The 23,800-nt window shown below is 39.4% G+C and overlaps 2 protein-coding genes across 3 annotated transcripts; both read left to right on the plus strand.

Annotated features, from left to right (window-relative positions):
- The first annotated feature begins 241 nt into the window (after positions 1-241).
- Positions 242-7,965, plus strand: slc35f6 (solute carrier family 35 member F6). The gene is made up of 6 exons (XM_080883360.1): positions 242-451; positions 4,025-4,097; positions 5,528-5,699; positions 5,776-5,991; positions 6,159-6,269; positions 7,293-7,965. Exons 1-6 carry the CDS (start codon positions 375-377, stop codon positions 7,775-7,777), a joined length of 1,134 nt encoding a protein of 377 aa, XP_080739486.1. The 5' UTR covers positions 242-374; the 3' UTR covers positions 7,778-7,965.
- An 11,681-nt stretch (positions 7,966-19,646) lies between these two features.
- On the plus strand, positions 19,647-23,234 carry hlx1 (H2.0-like homeo box 1). 2 transcript variants are annotated; one of them, XM_080882059.1, is made up of 4 exons: positions 19,647-20,213; positions 20,723-20,899; positions 21,068-21,252; positions 22,546-23,234. In XM_080882059.1, the coding sequence occupies exons 1-4, from the start codon at positions 19,772-19,774 to the stop codon at positions 22,873-22,875; spliced, it is 1,134 nt and encodes a 377-aa protein (XP_080738185.1). In that variant the 5' UTR covers positions 19,647-19,771; the 3' UTR covers positions 22,876-23,234. The 2 variants fall into 2 exon arrangements, with proteins under 2 accessions (XP_080738185.1, XP_080738186.1); XM_080882060.1 differs by lacking the exon at positions 20,723-20,899.
- Positions 23,235-23,800: the final 566 nt, after the last annotated feature.

Here is a 23,800-nt window from a genome sequence, read left to right on the forward strand (position 1 = left end):
ATATTAGATAACTAGGGACAGAATTGATTATTCAGAGGAAAATAACAATACTAAAACTAAAAATCTGTTTAAGGGGATCCCATTTGTGCTTCATTTATACATCCACTGAACCATCTCAAACTCTTAAAGTAGGCCTTTTCACTTTCATTTTTCATCATCAAAAGAAATGGGTTGCGTAATTTCCGACGAGTCCTGAAGGTAACACAGCTATAACTCTCGGCGGTCAGCTGACGATGAGCTGTCATGTGACGTTCATAGAGCGTGGCTGGGCAGAGTAGATCAAGCGGAGCGGGTAAACAACAGCGGTGTATTTCACCAAAACACAGCTCGGTGGTGTCCGTTTCCTGCTCGTCCCGGTCCATCCATCGTCCATCATGGCTTGGACAAAATACCAGCTGTTCCTCGCGGGACTAATGCTTACAACCGGCTCCATCAACACGCTGTCGGCCAAGTGAGTAGATTTAATTATGTTTTTCCCTACCGTGTCGTGTGTCTACAGTTACTGTAGCTGGAGCTTGGACCCAGGAACCGACCTGAACTACAGATTTAACATAAAATTTGAAGGGTGGTGGTGCCCAGTTAATTGTTTAGAGAAGTTAATAAATGTAGTTCGTTTATTGCATTTTCTTACAGATTGTTAACGTAGAGCTACCCCGTTAGCTAGTAACAATAGCGTCTCGTTTCCTTGTTAGCTTGTAAGCGGCTAACATTAACATATTTATCAAGCTGTGAGTTTGAATTATAACTAGACTTTCCTGTTTTCATGTGAAACTAAACTGTGGGGGGACGGTGAGATCACTTATTTCCTTTCCAAGTAAAGGTCGGGCTTCTGTCTGCTTCAAAAAGGGGAATAAAAAGCAGTTCAACTCATTTAATTCATCGAGACATAAAAATAACGTCGTCACATAAAAATAACTTTGGTCTATTATGTCTTTGATTTACACGTGTTTCTTGCATTTGGTTCATGTTGTTTCAGCAGAAACTGCATGATACATATGATACACAGAAAACCTGCTGAGCAGCTGCACTCTCTGGTGTTTATTTAATTGTATTTTTCCTTGGGTGGTATGTAGTCTCTTTTGTATGTCTGTGAAGGTTCTCAGTCATCCAGGTCATCGTAGTCTAAGGAGCTTGGAAAGAAAACCGTCTGGACTTCTTTAAGTTGCTTGAAGCAACTTCAAGAACCTCAACTTCAAGCAACTTAAAGAAGTCCAGACACTTTTCTTTCCAAGCTCCTTAGAGTAGTCTCTTTTGGTTCCTGCTGATGAAGTAAATAATTCATGATTCATTTGAAATACAGAGTATTAACATTACATTTGTTTTAAATAATACTAGATATCAGTACATTAACATTACAGTCAACTCTTGTAGAAAAACTTTTAGATGTGAGGTATCAGTATTTCACTTGCTTATCATCAGACAGACAGTGTTTATCACATGACAAAACCCGAAAGCATTTGAAAACAATGCAAATGCTTTATCTGCCACTGTAACCAAGGAGCACTGCAGCTGTGGCTTTATCACTAAATGTAGTTAAAACTAGACTATCATATATTTATATTTGCAACCTGTTATTGTTTTTGATCCTAGCTGGTTTTTAAAATATCAGAAAACAATAAAAAATGCTTCTTAAATATTTTAAAACTGCAAGATCTTTTAGTCTGTAGCCACATCAGCAAATGCCCAGCAACCCCCACCAAAAATAAATGTTTTTTAATATGTTATATGTTCATCCAGATGAAGCCCACAATCTGAAATCCACTGGTTTAGCGGGAAAGTTGTATATGTAAGTGTGGCTAGAGTTTTGACCTCCATACTGTGGAAGTGGTATAGAATGGAAAATTGTCCAGAAACCATAATTCTGCGTATTTTAGCTAAACATTTAGCAGCTGCTGTCTGCACTCTTGTTGTTGGTCTGATTTCCATCATTCAGCAGTCCATACGCTTTTCTATATTTAAAAAGAAAAACTGAATGCTGGATGATGGAAATCAATTTTCCTAATTTGATAATCAAAGTTGGGTTAATAAAGGTTTTATGTGACTTGAGAAGCTTTGTAAAAAATATCTACTACTGCTACTGAAAAGCAGCTCTCGACAGGATGCAAAGATTTATCTAAGAAATGCAACTGCATGACATTATTTGCTTTTGACTGTTTAGAGATCACTCTTCATTTTTAGATAACGTGTCCTCCTTGTCTGCTTAAACATTAAAACGTATACAGGAGATAAAAGTAATATGTCCACAGATTCAATTCAGATTGTTTCAATTTTATTCATATAGCTCTAATCCACAACAACTCGAGATGTTGTCGTGATATTGTAAGGTACAGTTGATAAAATATTATAAAGAAACCCCAAAAATCAGACAACCCCCTATGATCAAGCACTTGGAAAATATGGGAAGTAAAAACTCCCTTTTAATAGGGAGAAAACTCGTAGTTCTTGGCTTGGGAGGGGAGCCATCTACTTCGACCAGTTGAGTGAGAGGGGAATGATGTAAAGAAAGCACAAGTGGGCCTGAAATCAAACCCTGTGGGACTCCACGTGCCACTGAGGACAAAGAGAACATTTGCTGAAACAGAAAACCTCGACTCTTTCAAATAAATCAACTTAATGTTGCAGTCTTTTTATCAGGACTGCCACAACCTGCTGAGTCACCCACTGGCTGCTAAATAATTAAATCACCAGATATATTTTTTGTCCAGTAAAGACAATTAACCAATTTATAGATGTCTTTAAATTGACCTTTTTGCTCAAAATCCAATCATAATTAACCATGTTTATCCCGAAACACTGAATAATTGCTGTAAAATTCTGTTTTATTTTAACAAATTAAAAAATAAATATTCATTTTTATAATTTTTGCTACATCCGGCATTTTTGTGTATTTTATTAATGGTGCTCGCAGTAGTATACTGTTTGTGTATGTCAATTTATTAGGGGGAAAAAATCACACTGAAGATGTTGGAAGTCATCATCAAAAACAGGTGTATCAAATATAACATACTTGGCGTCACAGGGTGAAATAAAAACGTGCACGTTTCAGAATCAGTGATTGTTGGTAATTTAGCTTAGGTGACTAGATTATCATAATGAGTGCTGACTGCATTTAGGATCTCTTTTGCTGTCATGATAGGAAGAGGTTTGTCATCTCAGTGAAACAAAAGATTCAGCTTTTTCAACTTCTCCAATATTCTGGGACATCAGCTCTCTGCTTCCTGACACGCACTTCTTTGTCCTTTTGTGGGTTTTGTCAGCTGAACACATCTCAGTTCTGCTGCTAATTGCAGTTTGTGTCAAACAAAACGGGTCATGTAGTGTTACTTAAGAGACAACTCGACAACTACCTGGTCAAATTTCACAACATTCACCTGAAACCAGCAGCATCTCTGTGCTGCCTCGCTGCCTTAAAAGCCCCACAACTCGGATCAGTTACAGCTCGGAGGATGATAGTTTTCGTGCAACTTCCATCTACCCACCATGTAAAGATATTTAATCCAAAGCACACCAACCTTAAATAACAGGAAAAGCAAGAGCAGATTTAGATGAGCAGACAGATCCACTCAAGTTTCCTTTGCGTATTGATGAGCTCAGAGTTTTCAAGAAAGTGCTGTGTCGTCACTTTTAAAGACCACAGTCCTGCTTCGCGCTGTCACCGGGACGCTCACATGCCAGTCATGCTGTCAGACAGTAAAAAAATAAAGGTTTATGCAGACTTAAGCACTCATTAACTTCACGAGTGAAAAGACACGTCATTCAATCATTCTGTCGCCGTTCTTCATGTCAGCAGGCAGTGAAACAAGTGACCTGTAGGTGAAGTGGAATTATTTCATCACCACATGTTCAAACCAAAACCTGGCATAATGTGAAGGAATACTAAACAAGAAAATGTATTTTTAATTTTCTCTTAAAAAACCCCTCTGTTTCTTATGTGTTATTTCTGACTATATATTTTATTGTTTTAAAAATCTATAATTAAGCTGTAATAATCATGTTTGGGGTTGTTTTTTTTTTTCTGTGGCAGATGGGCTGATATGTTCAATGCGAAGGGTTGCCAGGAGGAACCAGAGCGTCCATTCTCTCACCCATTTCTACAGGTATGGTAATAAACTCTTAGTGACAGCTGAGCTCAGCACTTTGATCTCAGTTAAAGTTTTTTCATAATGTCTTGGTTCTTATTTTAAATTAAAGAAAATCTTTCCAATTTGTATTTATAATAATAATAATAATAATAATAATAATAATAATAATAATAATAATAATAATAATAATAATAATAATAATAATTCAATCCAATAATAATAATAATTCAATCCAATAATAATAATAATTCAATCCAATAATAATAATGGATTGAATTTATATAGCGCTTTTCTAGGCACCCAAAGCGCTTTACAATTCCACTATTCATTCACTCTCACATTCACACACTGGTGGAGGCAAGCTACAGTTGTAGCCACAGCTGCCCTGGGGCAGACTGACAGAAGCGAGGCTGCCATATCGCGTCATCGGCCCCTCTGGCCAACACCAGTAGACGGTAGGGTAAAGTGTCTTGCCCAAGGACACAACGACCAGGACAGAGAGAGCAGGGGGATCGAACCGGCAACCTTCCGGTTACAGATGAGCTTCCCAATCCCCTGAGCCACGGTCGCCCCCATATTAACATATTTATTTCATATATGCAGAGAAATTAAACATTTTAAATTGTTGTTTTTTTTGTCTGTCAAGTGAAAAAGCTTCACCTACATGTCACAGCTGTATCTTTAAACTCAAAACCTCTTTGTGATTATGTAAGTCTCTAACAGTTTGCATGGAAGATGCCGACTTGTCTGCACACATTTGCAAACTGCGGTAGCGACACTATGAAAAGCATGATGCAAACTAAAAATGGACACTGCATCCTGAAATGCATCGGTTGCAGTGATAACGTCTAAGTTTCTGGTTTGCATAGTAATTTTTCTGGTGTTAGTACAGCTCAGGCGAGTGTTTGCAGATGAGTTGTCTTCCATTCAAATGAAAGGCAACCGCTGTTTTTGGTGTAACATTCTCCTTCAGCTTCCAGAATCTGCTAACCAAGCACTTGGGGAATGTTGCAGACAGGTCTCTAGAGCTGTGCAACTGAGGCCTGACTTCATTTCACTGAACTTTTTACATTTTTGGTGGTTTTTCTTTGATAAAGAAACATGTCCATTCTTTTTGAGTGAATGAAGTGTAAACTAAGTGAACTGTTGCTATTTTTTTGCTTGTTTTTTAAATCTAATGAAGAGGATTTACATTTTTATTCTTGTTTCGGTTCTGCTAAAACTCCAAAAGAAGGTGCCAGAAATGATCTCCATACAGAAAAACCCAGGTGTATGTTTTGGGAGGTCAAGCAAGTGAAAACTGCTGCAAACCTTTTAAGATTCATCAGAAAACTTTTGAAAACAGAAAGATACATCTGGATTAATACAGTAACTCGTGAGTGTCTTTAGTTTTCTTTGCGGAATAACTGGAATAATTCATTCTGTCTGTCTCTCTCACTGTCCAGGCGGTGGGGATGTTTCTGGGCGAGTTCTGCTGTCTCGCAGCTTTCTACATCTTAATTTGCCACGACAAACGTCGACCAGAACCCAGGGTAAATCGTGGCCAGAGCTTCAACCCCTTCCTCTTCTTCCCTCCTGCCATGTGCGACATGATGGCCACCTCCATCATGTATGTTGGTAAGTGTCCACAGAATCTTTTTACAGGTCACCAGACCCTTCTCTTCCGTCTTGTTAAAACCGTTTTGTTTCACAGCTCTCAACATGACGAGCGCCTCAAGTTTCCAGATGCTCCGTGGAGCTGTCATCATCTTCACCGGTCTACTTTCTGTGGCATTTTTGGGGCGTCGCCTGGCACCTAATCAGTGGATCGGCATTTTTATCACCATTCTGGGGCTGGTGATAGTGGGCCTGGCTGACTTCATCAGCGGAAACAAAGACAGCTCACACAAACTCAGTGATGTGATCACTGGTAAGATGTTTTGTTTTCTTTGGGGTCTTTTTTTTTTTTTTTTTTTTAAACTCTTGATATGGATCTGATTTGTTTATTTTGTTTGTTTGATATGATTGGATCGCAAAGTGTTTCAGTAAAAAAACCCTCACAGTTTTGCTTTGTTTTTGTTTTTTGTCTGACTGCAGGAGATCTTCTGATCATCATGGCTCAGATCATTGTGTCAGTGCAGATGGTCCTCGAGGAAAAGTTTGTCTACACACATGACGTTCATCCCCTCCGAGCTGTTGGAACTGAAGGTACGACAGTTATAAGGAGCTTTGTCCAGCTTACAACATCAGATCTCTACTGCTGGAGATGAACTTTTTTAGAGTGGATGTGTATCCTCTCAAACCACAAACCTACAAAAACGATTACATTCCTGAATTCTCAGTATTTACTGAATGTCAATAATGAGATGGGCAAAGGTCTTATACCTCATACAAACATCTAGAATAGACCTATGTTGTCAGATGAAGGCAGTGTCAAAAGTAGGTCTGTGGTGTGCTGTTGCTGGTTTGTCAGCCGTGGAGAAGGGCGATGTTATAACATACAAAGAGCTGAAGTGAAACTGAGTGCTAAAAACAATCAAGTGTCTGTGCTGTTCATGCTGGGGTTTTTTTCTGTTTTGCGGTTCTTCCGTTCCCGGTGAACTCTGCATTCAGCAGATCCATACGTCATCTGCACAGTTGGGATTTTGGAGGACTGCACAGGAGTACCTGTGTCGTGGGTTTAAAAAAAAAAAAAAAAAAAAAGTCTTCGCTCACTGTCCTGACAGAGACGTGCACACAGACCTAACCTTTGTGGGACCGTAACTTATATTTCAGAAACTCAGCTACACAACAGGCAGTGTGGCCTAACCTAGCATTTATACTGCTGTGTAATGTATCATTTGTTACAATTTAGCACAAGTGCTGCATCAGATTTGAGACCACAAAGTTGTTTTAATATTTTTAAGCTTTCACCTGTTAAAAATTACAAGGAAAGGTTCTTTTTGCAATCTTGTTACACATGTAACAGTGCATTATGTATTTTTTAACAGACCCTATTTAAGAGTGTAGAGGGCACAAACTTCATACATGGTTACACAGCAGCATTAATCAATATTTTTACATAAATAGTGGATAACAATATATTTCTTCTACTGTGAATTGTTTCAGGCACAGTATGAAAAGCAGTTTATCACCAGATCCTGCTTTTCTCAGATTGGCGCACGTTAGCGTGTTTAAACTCATTGTTTTGGCTTTACACTTACATTTCTTTTTCAAAATATTTGTTTCCAGGTTTCTTTGGCTTCTTTGTCCTGTCGCTGCTGCTCATCCCCATGTACTTCATCCCTGTTGGAAACTTCGCCAACAACCCTCGGCACGTCCTGGAGGACGCGCTGGATGCCTTCTGTCAGATCGGCCACCAGCCTCTCATCTTGCTGGCTCTGCTCGGCAACACAGTCAGCATCGCCTTTTTCAACTTTGCGGGGATCAGCGTAACTAAAGAGATCAGCGCCACCACCCGTATGGTGCTGGACAGCCTGCGTACGCTGGTCATCTGGGTGGTGAGCTTGGCATTGGGCTGGGAGCACTTTCACGGACTGCAGGTTTTGGGCTTCTTGGTGCTGCTGGTGGGTACCGCGCTCTACAACGGACTGCACCGCCCCCTGCTGGCCAGAATACCGTGCTGCGCTAGGTTCGCGAACGAAGAGGAGGGCGGCTCTGGAGAAAGAGAGAGACTGCTGAATGACGGCCAGGTGCAGACTGGTGACAACAGCTAAAACTTGGGGACACACTCGGCACAGACAGAGTCCCGGTTTAGTGGACGGTCTGCCAGAGACACTGGTGTCAGTTTACTTTAAAAAAATCAGGTGTTCACATCTCAGATTTAAACTGGTACACAATGCTGTAACAGGTGAGAGTGTGAAAAGCATATTAAAAATAAAAATGTTGACATTTTGTAGAAAAATATGTTTGTTTCTTTTCAAGATTAAGCTGAGATGATTAATACTTCTAGAACAGGAGGAAACGCTGGTTCTGTCCAATCCCAACTTCCAAGCTGAGAAACTGTCTTGTATATAACTTCCATAGTTACACAACATCATGACATCTGCTTCTGTCTTATTAATCTCCTCATCTAACATTCTGTAAGACACTGAACATGTTTATTTTACAAAGTGTGCAATTTTTCAATCAACGCGGCCAGTGCTTAGAAAGAGTGGCCTGAGATAGATTTTAAGGGATTATTTTAATTTTTTTATAACTGTTATGTAAAAACAATTAAAAGCCAATGTCAGCATTTTTTCCCGACCCTTTTAAATATGTTTGTCTTTGAAAATGGAACTTTCAGTGCCAAAACGCTAAGCCACATCTTCATCCAAAATATACTGTCAGCATCACTTTGACTTTTTTGAAGAATGACGGACCACGCTCATGTGTCTCATTTCTTTTTTTTTTTTTTTTTTTTTTTTTTTTTTGCCACTCATAGTGTTTTATAATTTTGCTGACTGCGCAGTTTGATTGCGACAAAATGATTCACACCCTTGTGACGACACTACAGAGGCATTAGTTTAACATATCCTTCGTAATCAAACTGCATGCCCGTTCTCCTCACCTCACTTTAGTTCTTTTCTGAATTTTGAATTTAAAAGAAGTGTCTTTATGTTCCTCTCTTAGTTTTATTTGTACTGATGGAGATGTCAAGACTGTACAATCGATTTGTATTCTGTATTGTAAATCCACTTCTCTGTTTAGTTATCCAAGGTGCTGACTGTAATGTTCAGTAAAAGAAAAAGGGAACTATTATCAATTCACGCTTTTATTCACAGGCAGCCGCCTTTCTGATGTGAAGGTTCGCTACTTTTCTTTTAATCAGTTGAAGTCAGACTGTGGGCTTGAGGCACAGACTCTTATGTCCAACATGGATGTTAATAAAATCACCGCGTGAAGCCTCAAACTGAGTGTTTTGGGTGTCGCTATGTCGATGTTGTGAAAGTGGATGTGATGAGCGGGAAGTGAATCCAACTGAGGGGGGGGGGGGGAAAGAAGCTAATAATAAATAAACTTTTTTTTTTTTTTTTTTTTTTTTTACTGTGGGATTCAGGATTTTAGAGATAAACTGAAAGTTAGAAATGAGCCTGAAGTTATCAAGGTTGTTGGACCAGGTTTTTTTTTTTTTTTTTTTTTTTTAAAAGAACATGGGTGAAAGAGGCCGTTTTGATGGGTAAAGGGACAGTAGCGGTGTTGAGGGAAGAGTTACTTGCCTCTCTTGGCTACAGACAGTGCAGGAAGGTAGGAGAAGGGCATCCATTGAGCAGGTGGCTAGGTCATTGCAAACTGAACATCACCATATATTGAATAAAGCTTTAAACTAGGGACTGAGCCCATAAACTTACCAGGAATCTTTTTCCTGAAGTCATAGATTCGACAGATGACTATAAACTGGACTTGTTTCTAGAATCAGAGGAGTTGCCCAAATTTAAGCCTATTCCTTCTGAGTTTTTCAGACCCAGAAGCTAATTCCAGATTTTTTTCCCGTTTCAATCATAAATTTGCTATTAGAGAAAACGGCACTAATGATCATGTACAATAAACAATAAAACACCAGTTTTTTACTGACCCATAACAAGCAGCTGAGTAACTCCTGTTTAAGATAATATAGTGAAAGAGTATAGGGAATACTGTTCAAAATCTAACCCTCAAGTTTAGAAAAATGCATCATTAAAAAGCTTTAATCACACCAACACCAGCAGCTGACACCTGCTTTCACTTCCTGAGTCAAGTCAACAGCCCTTCTACGAGAGGTCAGAGGTTAAACTGAAAACCCCCCCAGAGATCTTTGTATGTGTAGCGGAACAGGAAGAAGGAAAATGTGTTAACAGACCACATGCACATTGACACATGGTAATTATCCATGTGAACACACGAAGAACAAGATAATGTTATTGTAGATTTTGTTTAATAGACGACAGGTGTTCATTTTTGAAAAATATAAAATGATTGATTACTTTGATTTATTTAAGTAAATTTTATTTTTCTGTTTTTTATTTGTTGTAACCAAAATAACATAAAAATTTAGAGAAACTTTAAAACAAAAACAACTTTATACATGCTCGCTTTTTTTAAAGGAGTATCTAGCTTCAATCATGCGATTAACCAAAGTTTCCTGAAAAGTTTTCATGACATAAAAAGTAGTCCAGTGGACAACAGTGCCCTCCACAGTCAGCAGCTCTGAATCCAGAACTGAGCTGACAAATCAGGAGAACGGAGGTGATCACAATCGTTCCAACGAGGAGCAGAATCTAACATCATGTGGAGCGAAACCAAGAAACTGGGCTCATTAAAGAGCAAAGAGAGGCTCTATTCATTGTTAAATGAAGGTGCATTCATGTAACAAAACAGGTAGAAATAGATCTTTGACTTTGAGAATTTTTTAATTATATTCTATTATATTCATTCTAGTCCAAAAGCTCAAGAGCACAATTTTAAGTATAAAACCCCATCATTTGAATGTAGAAGCGATAATATACACTCAATGGCTACTTTGTTAGGTGCACCTGTTTAATTGTTTGTTAATGCAAATATCTCATCAGCCAATCACATCAGAGCAACTCATGCAAGCAAGCAGACAAAGTAAGGCAACCTGCTGAAGTTTAAACCGAACAGTAGAACTGGGAAGAAAATAAAGAAGATAAAGAGTATTTCAGAAAATGCTCATCAACGGCAACTTTCCTGTGTAACTAAAGCTAGATTTACAGAGAAAAGGTCAGAAAAAGAGAAAATATCCAGCTAGTTTCGCATGTCAATCCAATAGAGCACCTTTGACATGTGGTTGAACAGGAGAGTCACATCAAGTTCAGATTTCTTTAAGTTGTATTCTTCCTCTGAAGCAGTGTTCATCATACTCAAATGGATTTTATCAATCATGAAAGGCTTGTTTAAGTAAATCACTTTGAATTGTTGTTTTTGTATAAATAGGGCTTTATGGTTGCCTGATGGGATAATGGGAAACATGGCATCAGTACTAAGTTCATAAAGTGGCTTTCATGCTCTCCAGTGAAGACTAAACTGGAGGTTTTTAAGGAGGCGGTGTAAGGCAGGCTACTCTTTTACACTTTGTGGAAACTGGATTGGCTAAATCCACAATCAGGCAGGCCAAATATGACTACAGTACAGACCACACCACTAGATAATCAAACCATCAAATTCTGTTTATTCATAGAAAATTAACTTCATCTCAGATACAAAATATGCTAAAGTCAGCAAAGGTCCTGTCCAAAGAATGCTGCTTTTTAGTGGTCTCAGACGGCAAGTACAGTCTCAAGGCCAAACACTCATGGCAGGCTGAGACATACCAGCATTTCACAGTAGACGATGGAAAAAAGACCCATTTACAGATGATGTGAAGTCTGAGATTTGTGGATGTAACAGAGGGGTGTATGTAAGGAGACTAACAGCAGAGAGAATGTTACCCACGGTGTATCAAACCCACAGTGAAATATGGTGGTGGGAACAGTCAAGTGTGGGGGTGTTCGCTCCGCTGGAGTTGGAAACAGGCACTAAAATGTGAATGGACTCCACCCTGACCAAAGAGAAGTGACTCCCAGTATTACAGATGTGATCCACGCTCTGGTTTACTATTTGTGAGAAATATTAAATTTAAGACTTTTGGAATACTTTTCACTTTGGCTTAAATTATTTTCCTAAAACTCTAACAAAGACCTGCTTTCTGTCCTTAAAAAATGGGGGCATGCAGCATGAGGAATACAGGCACACACACATGCGAACACATTCACTGCAGACCGGCAGTCTGTCTCAGCAAAGAAGAAACTGGCCGCTAGATGGCAGCATTTTGCTGAAAATAGAAGGCCGCTCTTCAACGTGTGTGGCTGCTTTCTGTCATTGCCTCCGACCCTGTCATTGCCTGCGTTATACTGTCTGCAGTACTGCGATACTCACATTCTAAAACAAATAACTGTAGTGTAATAGATATAGCTCCAACTATAAGAATTACAGCGACGGGTAACATCAGTAACCCTGAAAAATAAGCAGCCTACAATGAAACCTGTTAAATGTGTCGAGAAATCATTTAAAGGTAATCGATTAAGTTTAATTTATGTGAGGTTTTATTTCCTTGTAGGGGGGATAAACTAAAAGTCTGGACATGTTTTTATTTTCAGTAAGAGTAAATGAATTAGTTCGGAGCATTTTCTTTATTTTCTTTACAATACGCGAAACCAAATTTATATGAGAGAAACATGTTTACAGCTCGAACAGCTGGATAAAGACGTAGAAAAATACACTCCTGGGACAGCGTGGAAAATGATTTCCAGTAGCTGCTATTGTGGACTGACTTTTCCCAGTGTGATCTGTGTGTCCTCCCCAGAGACAAACCGAGCTACAAGTATAACAAAAGTAACAGATAGATAGATAGATAGATAGATAGATAGATAGATAGATAGATAGATAGATAGATAGATAGATAGATAGATAGATAGATAGATAGATAGATAGATAGATAGATAGATAGATAGATAGATAGATAGATAGATAGATAGATAGATAGATAGATAGATAGATAGATAGACCTGCAACCTTATAATTAGTGCCTGTCATTTTAATCCAATTCACTTTAACTTTACTGACGCGGAAGCTGTTATTATCATATCTGAAGCAGACCAAACCTTTTCAGTCAACCAGCGTTAGAGAGCAGCGGGTTTGCCTGTATGAACTATTAAAAGCTCCAGGCTGAGCTGCTCTGCATCAAACCTTGTGCCCTCGGTGCATCTGCAGAAAGATCTCTATACAGTGTGTGACTTTTTAGGAACTTATTTTGCGCATTTTTCCCCCACTTAATTGGAAAATGACATTTTTAAGCAGATCTGACTGCAATGGCCTGCTGGTTCATGCTCCTCGTGGCACCCCTCTGGAGAGCCAGCGAGCCTAATGGTTTGTTATTATGACCTTTTGTGTTTCTATTAGTAGGCTCCTCTCCTGCAGCCTTCAGCCCGCAGCTGCTTACAGTACGCGGGGTTTATACGTGTGTACATTTGCACACTGGGGCTGCAGAGGGCCCCGAATCTCTGTACAAGAAGCGACTTTAATCTGTTTTAATGTAAACAGACGGCTTTGCTCAAAGGCACAGAGTCACCATCTTATTTTAAAAGCCTCCATTAAAGCGTGGCCCTTAGGTTGTTTACAGCAGAGGCCGGACTGTGGTGAGTGTGATTAGTCTGCCACTCCAATGTCCAGCTAATGATCACTTAATGTGTCCAACTATGACTGCGCAGAGCAGAGAGTGAAAACCCAGATACCACAAAAGGAAACACGGTGCTGTAATGGGATTTACTCTCACGGGATCTCAGCATAACGGATTCATTTTCGGTACCTGCCATAATCCGTCTTTTTCTTCAGATAGTTATAAAAACACGTGGGCGATCAGCAGGTTATTGGACAAAAAAAGCTGCAGATTTCATGATTTCTAAAACTGACGTTTTAATTCAAAGCAGATGCGGCCAACTCTAGACTTTCACCGACAGCCAGAAAACCCCTAAAAAGTTTACCTTTTCCCATAATATGTATAAGGTATTTTCTGATTTTTTTTAATTTATTCTATTTTATTTATGTATCTTGCATTCATGTGGCAATGTGGCAACCATAATTCCTTGCTTTCTCGTCCTCACTCATATCAACATTGCAATAAATGGGGTATTAAAACGTGCAATAAAATTGACGTTTTCATGTAAAGTGGGTGAAGTGGATTGAAGTATTATACATAACAGACATGGGATGCACATAAAAAACAGCAGCTACATGTGAGTTTGTCCTGTAATATTAAAAATGTTACTCACACGAGTAAAAATAGTTTATTCTCAGTTTATTCTCACTAAAAGCCTTTGTGACCTTTTAAATTTTGAGTGCTATATACTTAAATATGTTTGGATTACTGGTACTATTGTAGCAGTAGTACCAGTACTGAACACTTTTCTTTCTTATTTGGTGTGTTTTTCTTTTGTTTTGCTAGTATAATAGGAATACTGGCAACAAAAAACTAATTTTCCTCTAGCCATGGAAATGTAAAAATAATCTTAAATTCCGACTTTTTCTCCTAGCTTTTTGAAATTTGCTGTAAATGTTAAGTACAGAAACCAAACAGCAATTTTGAACAGAAAACAGTTTTTAAAAACTCTTTAAACACTCTTTAAATTAGTACAAAACACTTTATTGAGCAGAATAAAGTTTAAGGTGCAGAAAATCCAAAAATGCAGTATTCCAATATGAGGACGCTTGCTCTCAGGAGGCTCAAATAAGCAACAAAAATCATAAAACTATTTTTGTGACTGATTTGTTTTTTCATTTATTCTACAAAACTACACAGTGTCCTAATGTAAAACAACAACAGTGGCATCTTTAAGTGTTTTCTTTCTTCCCTTTTTCAAGCCAGCTGCAAATACTCGTCTGTTTATTCAAATACAGGGTTAGGTGTCTATCTGAGTGGAAGGTTTTATTTAAAGGACCGCAAAACATGAACAGCAATGAAAATCCTTTGTGTGTTAGTCTGTGGAGTGAAAAGTTTCAGCAGAACAGCATCAGTGTTCAAACATTTTTCCGTCTTAAAAATACTTTAAAAAAAAATCAAAAGTATATAAAACGTGTGTGGAATGTTTTCATCACTGTACCAAATGGTATGTGTGGTGCACTGATATATGTGAATGATTGTGTACATGTGTATGTATTCATAACTGAAAACGCATATAAGCATGAATACATATATATTACAGTATAAGATAGATTATTTATTTAATACAGGATAAATATGCATGATGTACTGTCAGTAAGTGTCTGTGTGTATGAATGATTCTATGTACAGATAAGTAGGTGTTGGTAAATTGTATACACACATGTGTATATGGGACATGAACCGGTTAATTGAAAAAAAAAAGAATATTGTAATTACTGTAAAGAGACGAAGGGATGGGATTAACATAAGTTTATCCTTCTTTCCATTCCTTTTCAAACAATCGGCTTCTTTATATACAAGAGATTAACGTGTAGAGTAATGCTTTATTTTTGAACGTGCAATTTATTGTTTCATTTAAAAATGTAAATAAATAAAAACAAAATGCACTTTGTTCTTTTGAATGCTTGGAATAAGCAAATTTACCACCTTAAAAAAATTAGCACGGCGCAATAACAGAGAGAGCGGTTTTTCATTGCTGTCACTGGGGGGAGCTACTCGACATACCTTCGTATGTCATTAATATTCCACATGTTGTCTGTGTAAATAATCACTATTTAACCCATAACCTGCTGATCACAGAGCGTGTAAAATTGTAAAAGGGTTTCATTTAATTACATAAATATTTATGATTAATGAATTTAATGATTAGTAATAACAATGGATATTTATATAAATTGCTTATTCGGAGTCAGAAATGAAAAAGGGCCTAAGTACATTTGCACGTGTTTATGTTTTTTTCTTTATTATATCTTACTTTATATTCCTTCTGCTAAATTATCTCATATCTAATGTCCTGTATCGGCATGAAATAAAACACACTGATATAACTTAAGCATTAAAACGGAGCTTACCCACGATTTATTCATGAGTAAAAATGATATGATGTGTTATAGAAATAAGCCACTTTGTGCCTAAAGAACGATTTTGTTTTTGTTCTCTTCTAAATGCGCTGTGGCACTTCTACTTTTGCTAGGTTAAAACCATCCTCAATACTGTTATCCATATATCCATAACCATGTTTACTATATGATCAAAAGTAGTCGTAATTGGACGAACAATCATCCGTGTTTCATTCAGTCAGTCATTCAAAAAGAAAAAAGAAAAAAAAAGCAGACTATGGTTGCTGTCACTTTGACATTTAACCTCCTGCGTGTAAATTAGAGACCATTCATTTCAACCTCGGACAGAGTTCAGCGTCTGAAATACACGGGATGTGTTCAGGGTCACACAAACTGGACGGGCTTGTTTTGAACTGACTTTAAACATATCCCTAAGTTCTTTTTTCTCTCTGTGGAAATGGTGGCAGTGTGCCATACAGAAGGCTGTGTACAATGGCCCAGGTCCCATTAAATCTGCGAAAGTTCCTTCCTGAGGCAAACATTGCCAGAAATAGTAATCTTGGCCTGAACTGGAGCCTTACGAGAGGGGAGCAATAATTCTCGGTGTAATAATGGAAATCGTTTAATTCTGTCCAGCAGCATGTGATCCTGCAGGGCTACGGTGCGAGGTGCTCATTCAGTTTTCCTCCGCCTGATAAGACTTCCTGAAAAACACACAGCGAGCAATCAGGCGACAACAATAGGCTCCGTCGGACGCTTTAAACTTCAGGTAGTCAACAGCGCAAGATTGCACGGCTTTGTTTTCCCCCCATAGCTAGCATGTGACTCATGAACGCTTTGAGATTTTGGGTTTCATGTTGTTTGTTTGAGCTCTGATTGCACTCTGCAGTTGATTGTTCAGCTAAACCCTCATTAGCGTTTTAATCTTCTAACATATTTTATTGGTCTTTTAATGGGCGGTGAGACCTCAGTCACGGGGGTGGACTTTTTAAAATAAACTCAAAGGTTGGAGAGATTTTAGCCTGATGGAAGAAGTCTTCGAAACCTGTGATGTAGGAAAATCAAGAAATAGACACAATAATTTTGAAAAACCCTCCAATTACGAGTAAATGAACTCTGTGTTTATGAGCACAGAAGTATTACTAGCAGAACAGTAAAAAAAGATTCATACTTTTTGGATATCTTCTACAGAAAAGCAACCCTTAAACTACCATATAATATGTTATGTAAAAACTGGTTATCTGTCAGAGTCCTGAAATCTAACAACAGCCACAAAAAGTACAGGTAAAATGACCGGCTGTACTTCAAAACTGGTACACTTTAAAATGGGGTCGGGGGGAGGGGTGGGGGGGGGGCGAAGCTATGACGCCCGAGGGATGCCTCCGCACCAGTTCTGCAGCCGAAAAATGCGCACACCACCCTTAGAAGGATGAGAACACACCAAACCCAGTGCATGCACAGTGAAGTCAGTTCTAAAACCTTCACAGTAGGTGAGACCCAACGTGATTCCCCCAGCCCAGACTACACTCACCCTCACTTGTTCTCTTCTGCCCCATAAAACCAAATGCACTACAAATATGATTTTTTAAAAGATACTAAAATTGCACGAACACGGTCACATTACAGTTATTTTTTACAGTTATTTTTGCATGTAATACACACGTATAGTGTATATGCAGGCACTGTAAATGTTTTGAGATCTATTTTTCCTGTATTTGTTTTTTTTATTATTAGAAAGTTCAAGTCAGAAAGGTTAGTTAGGTATTAAATATTACGATTATCATTTTTCATATCAATTCTAAGCCTGCAAAGAAGGCCAAACTCTAACTGTACAATAAAATAAAAATATCTCTGTCTCATACAGAAGGTTTGGAGTACAGTGCGTAACTGGGAAGGTGCACTAATCGTGGAATAAGCAGTCTTTACTTCCATTAAGGGCTTGACTAAAAGGTGACACACACGATATTTGGATGACATATTCTGTGTTCAGACTACTTCAGAAAACCCCAGTCACACTCATTCAAGTCTCATGCACTTACAGTCCCTTAACCAGAGCCAGGCACAATCGCTGGCTCTGTACCACCTGCCATCATTTATTCAGCCTCACCGAGGAAAGGAGCGATAAAGGTGAAGAATTAGTTCCACAAATCATCAGTAAAATCTGTGAAATCAGCATTTTTTTTCCTTCCAAAGATTTTTTTTCTTTTGGGGGTACCCTCGAAAGGTGAACACCGGTACTGTCACTTTAAGAACTTTAAAAATTGCTTAAATGAAAAGCTGTTTGGCACGAAAAGCCCTATGACCTGATGTCTTTAAAATCGTTAAAAACGTTGTTCTCTCCGTGCCTCCTTTTGCGTTGTATGCGCCGAATTCTTACTCTCATACTCACTTTCTGCAGTTTCTTACATTTTCCAGATTGGCTCATAAATGTGCGCCAGAACTTATATTTTCAAAGCAGGAGTGCTCTCCCGAGCTATGAAACTTGACTGGGCTAAAATGGGTTTGGTAGTTTCCACTCTCTCCCTGCCATTCACAGTTTGTGCAGTGACAAGCTGTGCGTAAAGGCCGATCTGAGGCCCTGTTTTCTTATAAACTTCCCACCGAAAAAGCTCATCAGCTGCACCTGAAATAACTCGAGGCGTGCTGCGTCTGCTACATCCTCTTCCCTGGATTGTTTTGACTGCACGGTGGAGGGCAAACGTTAAATGTCATTTCTAAATTTAACCCGGAAAAGTGTCACTCGAAAACATCATGATAGCGGGCAGTCAGGGTCATCGGCCCTTCCGCCCGCATGAATCAAGACTAAATGAATGCGAACTTCAGAAGCCATTGTTTCAACACATGCAAGAGAAACATGCAATCGGAGTCTTTGAGGAAGGAGGAGGGGGACCCGAAAACAGAATCAAGACAAGACAGTATCAGAGGAGAAGAAAGTGAAGGGCAGTTCATTTAAACTCAAAATGCAGACAGCGCAGACAGTCACACTTAGAAACACAGTATTATCAGATCAGAGATGCTAAAAGTCGGTTTGTTTGTTTGTTGTTGTTGTTTGTTTGTTTGGGTTGGGGGTTTTTTTTTGGGGGGGGGGGGGGGGGGACCGGGGGGGGGGGGGACCAAGCCAGGCTGCAGGATCATTTCTAAGCAAAGTCCCTGATTATAAAATCTTATTGGCCGGTGCCCAGCGTGTGTGCATCTTGAGGGGCCTTGCGGATGAAGTATCGCCTCTGAAGTTAATTGTGTTTTCGTTTTAGAGGGGAATAGATTTCCTCTGTTTATTATGAGCATGGGGACGGATTTGCGTCACCGTGCAACTTGCAGGTCGAGATAAAGTTGCACAAATATTGAAAAAGGGAAGTTCTAACAGTCATTATAAAGTTTCCCCCCTCAGCTCCGGAAGAAATAAGGATTTCTGCTGTATCCTAAAATACTAAAACATGTTCTATTTTGGGGGCAAATCTAGCAGGCATATCCGCTCATTTAACACGAATCACAGCCCATCAAAAACAGGATGAGATGGAGCTAATAGAGACTCTCCTGGGCCCGGGGTTTTAACAGTTGACAGTTCATTATTAAATAGTGATTTTCGCATCACTGCGTGTTGCCCGTCTTTCGTTTTCATTGCAAACTTGTTTTGTTAAAAAAAAGAAGACAAAAAACAGACCTATATTTAAAGTCCGCGTCAATTTCCACGAAGAAGAATCGAAATTAACGTGACAGTCCCTGTGCGTAATGACTGTTTTTGTATGTGGTTATATGAGTGAGGAGGAGGTTCTCTTTAAGTGATCAATCCATCATCTCAGGATCAAAATTGCTCCAACGAGCCCCGGTCGTGTGTGTGTGTGTGTGTGTGTGTGTGTGTGTGTGTGTGTGTGTGTGTGTGTGTGTGTGTGTGTGTGTGTGTGTGTGTGTGTGTGAAAGAGAGAGAGAGAGACTATGTTACACATCATCCTCATTTACAAGGGCGTGATGTGAGCAAATGCAAAACATCCATTGGCTCCGACAGCGACCAATCAGTGTCAGCGGAGAAACTTCAGAGTGGAACTGCAGGGTTAGGATTTCAGAGTTGAGAGAGCGATTTGGCACTTACACAAAGAGCACGATCATCTGTCCTCCTAAAACGCTACCCGTGCTTTTTTACATGCCTGTCCTTTTATACCCACTTCTGAGCAACAGCGCGACGCATTAGAAGCTCCGGGATGTACACGGCCGGGCTCAATCCGTTTTATGCATCAAACTTCAGCCTCTGGTCCGCGTACTGCGCGGGGGGCTTCGCTGTGGATACCATGAAGAAACCCTCGTTTTGCATCGCAGACATTTTGCAGGCTGGAGATGCGGAGAACATCTCGGGATCGTCGGCCCTCATGGTGCACATGGGACACCACCACCATCGCGCACAACAGGGGCACTCGGGCAACTCTCCGCTGCGCCCTTCTCCCGTTGCGCCGGAGCCGTACGGTGCCAGGGTGAATCCGGCGTCACCCTACCACAGACACGGACTACAACTAACATCAGTACCCAGAACGGCATTTAACTCCCAACAAGTCCCCCCGCCTTCAAGCAAAGACCTCAAATTTGGAATTGATCGGATACTGTCAACAGACTTTGATCCAAAATGCAAAGAAAAGTCGTCACTAAGAGGTGAGCGGAGAGGTTTTTATCCCACTCAAGTTACATTTTAGAGGCGGTTAAACAACAAAACAGGGGTGTGTTTATTACCTTAAATATTTCTATCATACCACATAGCTGTACAAGAAGACAACACAAAATCACATCCAAAGCTTAGAAACTGAAACCAGAAGCAACCTGCTCCACTTTATAGCACTGACAGATTGGTGACAGAGTCCGGGCGCACATAGTCTCGCATTAACGAGTCCTGTGGGGAAATCTCCTCTCTTGCCCCCCCTAACAAGAGGTCAGAGGTCAGGATCAGCTTCAAACTTCAACAACGCAGCTGGAAGATGGTTACGCAGTACTTTAACCAAATCAAATCCGGGTAATAAAGTCAGAAAGGTCCCCCCCATCCCCCCAAACTTTATTTTAAACTTGACAATGTTTGCCCCCAGCAGAAAAGAGCGGAGGTGTAAGTGTGTGTCTCTGCGATAATTGTGTGCTGACTGAAGCCCCTCATCTCTCGCTCTCTATAACAGATCTCGCATCCATCGTTAGCTCGAACCGTCAGTCAGGCATCCACGTCCCCGTTCAGCCTTCAGCCAGCCAGTTCTTCTCCTCCATAGACCACGGGATGAGCGACGCGTCCTCCATGATGAGTTCACTAGGCAGCAGCAGACAATCAGGCCAGCATCAGTTTCAGGACACCTTCCCAGGTAGACATCACACTATAGGACTGTAGCAGACGGAAAAAAATCTAATATCTTTTTTAATGTGTGACACACCTGCTGAGAATGTCCACTATGACTGTTGGAGTCTATTTTTTTTTAACCTCATCGTGTTTTCTTTTCTTTTGTCCTTTTCTTTCTTTTTTCTCCATTTAGGTCCATACGCTGTCCTCACAAAAGACACGATGCCTCAGACGTACAAGAGGAAAAGGTCATGGTCCAGAGCAGTGTTTTCAAACCTGCAGAGGAAAGGACTGGAGAAAAGATTTGAAATACAGAAGTACGTCACCAAGCCAGACAGAAAGCAGCTGGCTGCCATGCTGGGACTGACAGACGCTCAGGTAAGATGCAGTGTTTACTCAGGAGGATGGGGCCTGCACTGGCCTGTTTTTGTCATTGTTCTTCTTCTTCTTCTTCTTCTTCTTCTTCTTCTTCTTCTTATTATTATTATTATTATTATTATTATTATTATTATTATTATTATTATTATTATTATTATTATTATTATTATTATCTCAGAGACAGATTTTGCAGATTAGTAATTTATTTTATTTATTTTATCAACAGCTCACGTAAACCCGCTTTCATATATTTATTTTACGTAACCTAAGGTATCTTTTAAAGTAGATCCAGGAGAAGTCAAGGCAACAAGACATGAGGCATTTTAAATACACTCGAGTTATGAACCCATTTACCCCCATAAAATTGCCCAGTCAAAGTTTATGTTTAGCCTAATTCCCCTGCTCTAAAAGCTGACCTCTCTGCCCTCTAAATCATTGCACACACTGTAAAATACCCACAGTGTGCTTGTTTCTCATACTTCACTGTAGGCTAGTTAACCCAGCTGTTGCCAAACTCAGCGTCCTCACTTGCAGCCAGTGAAGAGGTCAGATGATTTTTGTGCCTCCCCACATTTGTAATTCTCCAAAAAGGTTGTTTTCAATCTTTTTTCTTCTTCATTTTTCTGTCTTTTTTTGGGCTCGTTTATATAAAGAACAAAGAAAAAAAAGGAAATGAGTAACAAAGCTGAAATCCTAACAGGCTTTTACCTCCACCTCAGGCAGCATTGTGACTGTATGGTGCAATGTGATTGGCTAAGAGGCCTTCTGCCATGTGCCAGATCTCACCCTATATTGGGCAACCTTTCGCCACGTTTCTTTTGTGTTTGCATTTCTTCACTTAGCGTCATTTAATCTCACCAAGCAACATTAATGCTAATAACTAAAATAGAAACAGATTCTCATATTTAATTAATCATATATTTTTATTATGTCACATTTGAGGATATATTTTATATGAGGGTTCCAACTTCTTGTCATCTGCAGAGGTTTTATAGCTTTTGCTTTTGCATTTGCATTTGTGGTGTTTATTGCTTTTGGACTGCTCCTTTGTACCAGTGGGATTCACCTGGTAAAGTGAAATGTTCCTGGGCAGTGGTTTGCCTTGAATTGTGTCGACTATTTTTCATTTTTAACAAGAGAGGAAAGAAAGAAAATATTGGGATTTTTTTTTCCTTGAACAAAAACTGTTTAACCCTTGAAATGCTGCTCCAGTTTGTGTGAAGGTTTAGGGGTTGTTTAGGGGAAGGGGAGTACAAGAATTTAACGCTTCCTGACTTAAATGTTTGCTTTCAGGTGAAGGTTTGGTTTCAGAACAGACGCATGAAGTGGAGACACTCCAAAGAAGCGCAGGCCCAGAAGGACAAGGAGAAGGACGAGAAGGGCGAGAAGAGTCTGTCTGAGTCCGGCGGCAGGGAGCCCAAAGAGCCGCTGGAGTCTGAGTGTGAGAGCGAAGGCGGGAGCGATTGTGAATCCGACGAGGCCGGGGAGGAAAGCGCTGATGGACACTTGGACATTTCTGAGCACAATAAGCCCAGCGTGATCATGAGCGGGAGCGCGCCGGCGAGCAGCACAGAGACGGTGGCCACAGTCACAGACACAGCGGCATCACAGGTGCTAATATGAGGACGTATTTAGGTCACGAACAATCATTAGAAGAATGAGAATTTATAAAAAAAAAAAAAAAATCTGACAGAAGAACGACAATATGTTCAGACGCCGGGGAAGCAGTATCACTTCCCGCTGCTGTGGTGGAGAAGTTAAGCTTGAAAGGTCGGTTTAATTCCTGGAAACACGTGACGCAAATAGACAGCTTTATTGCAAAATACACCCAGCATGCTGCAGATTATGGTGTGAATTTTACTAAATTTGATCTCTGTTTTGGCCTTATAATAAAACCACAGTGCACGTAAAGTTTAAAGAAAAAAGAAAAGAAACAAAAGGCAGACTTCCGGCCTCCTCCAGTGTCTGCTTACTGTCGTTTTTCTCTCAAGAGCTTCTGTGTGCATGATGTTTTCCTCATGCGAAGGAAATACGGGGTTGTGAATTTTATTTTGAGGTTATGAACCACTCGTTTCACGTTATGAATGAGATCTCAGAACATCACGCCAGTGTTCATGTTATATATATATATATATATATATATATATATATATATATATATATATATATATATATATATATATATATATATATATATATATATATATATATATATGCTATTTTGTTAATCATTTGCACTGAAAATGTTGTAAATAAAATGTTTTCTTACCTTGAAAATCGTATTATTATTATTACTATCATAGCCACACTATTAACAAAGATATCCTGTGCGATGCATGCTTGGCTGTTTGCTTGTAAACAGTGCAACTAGAAAATTCAACTAACACAAACAGCAATAAATTTCAGAAAAATAATGTAGGTAACTTTTGTTACATTTATTTTTTTTATTTTCATGAAGGTTAATAGCAGCTGCTGTCCAAAAGAATAATCTGCGAAAATAAAAGACGATTAATATCAATATGTAGCTAATTTTTTATTATTATTTGGA

This window comes from Rhamphochromis sp. 'chilingali', assembly GCF_963969265.1.
Source record: "Rhamphochromis sp. 'chilingali' genome assembly, chromosome: 5".
NCBI classification, from domain to species: domain Eukaryota; kingdom Metazoa; phylum Chordata; class Actinopteri; order Cichliformes; family Cichlidae; genus Rhamphochromis; species Rhamphochromis sp. 'chilingali'.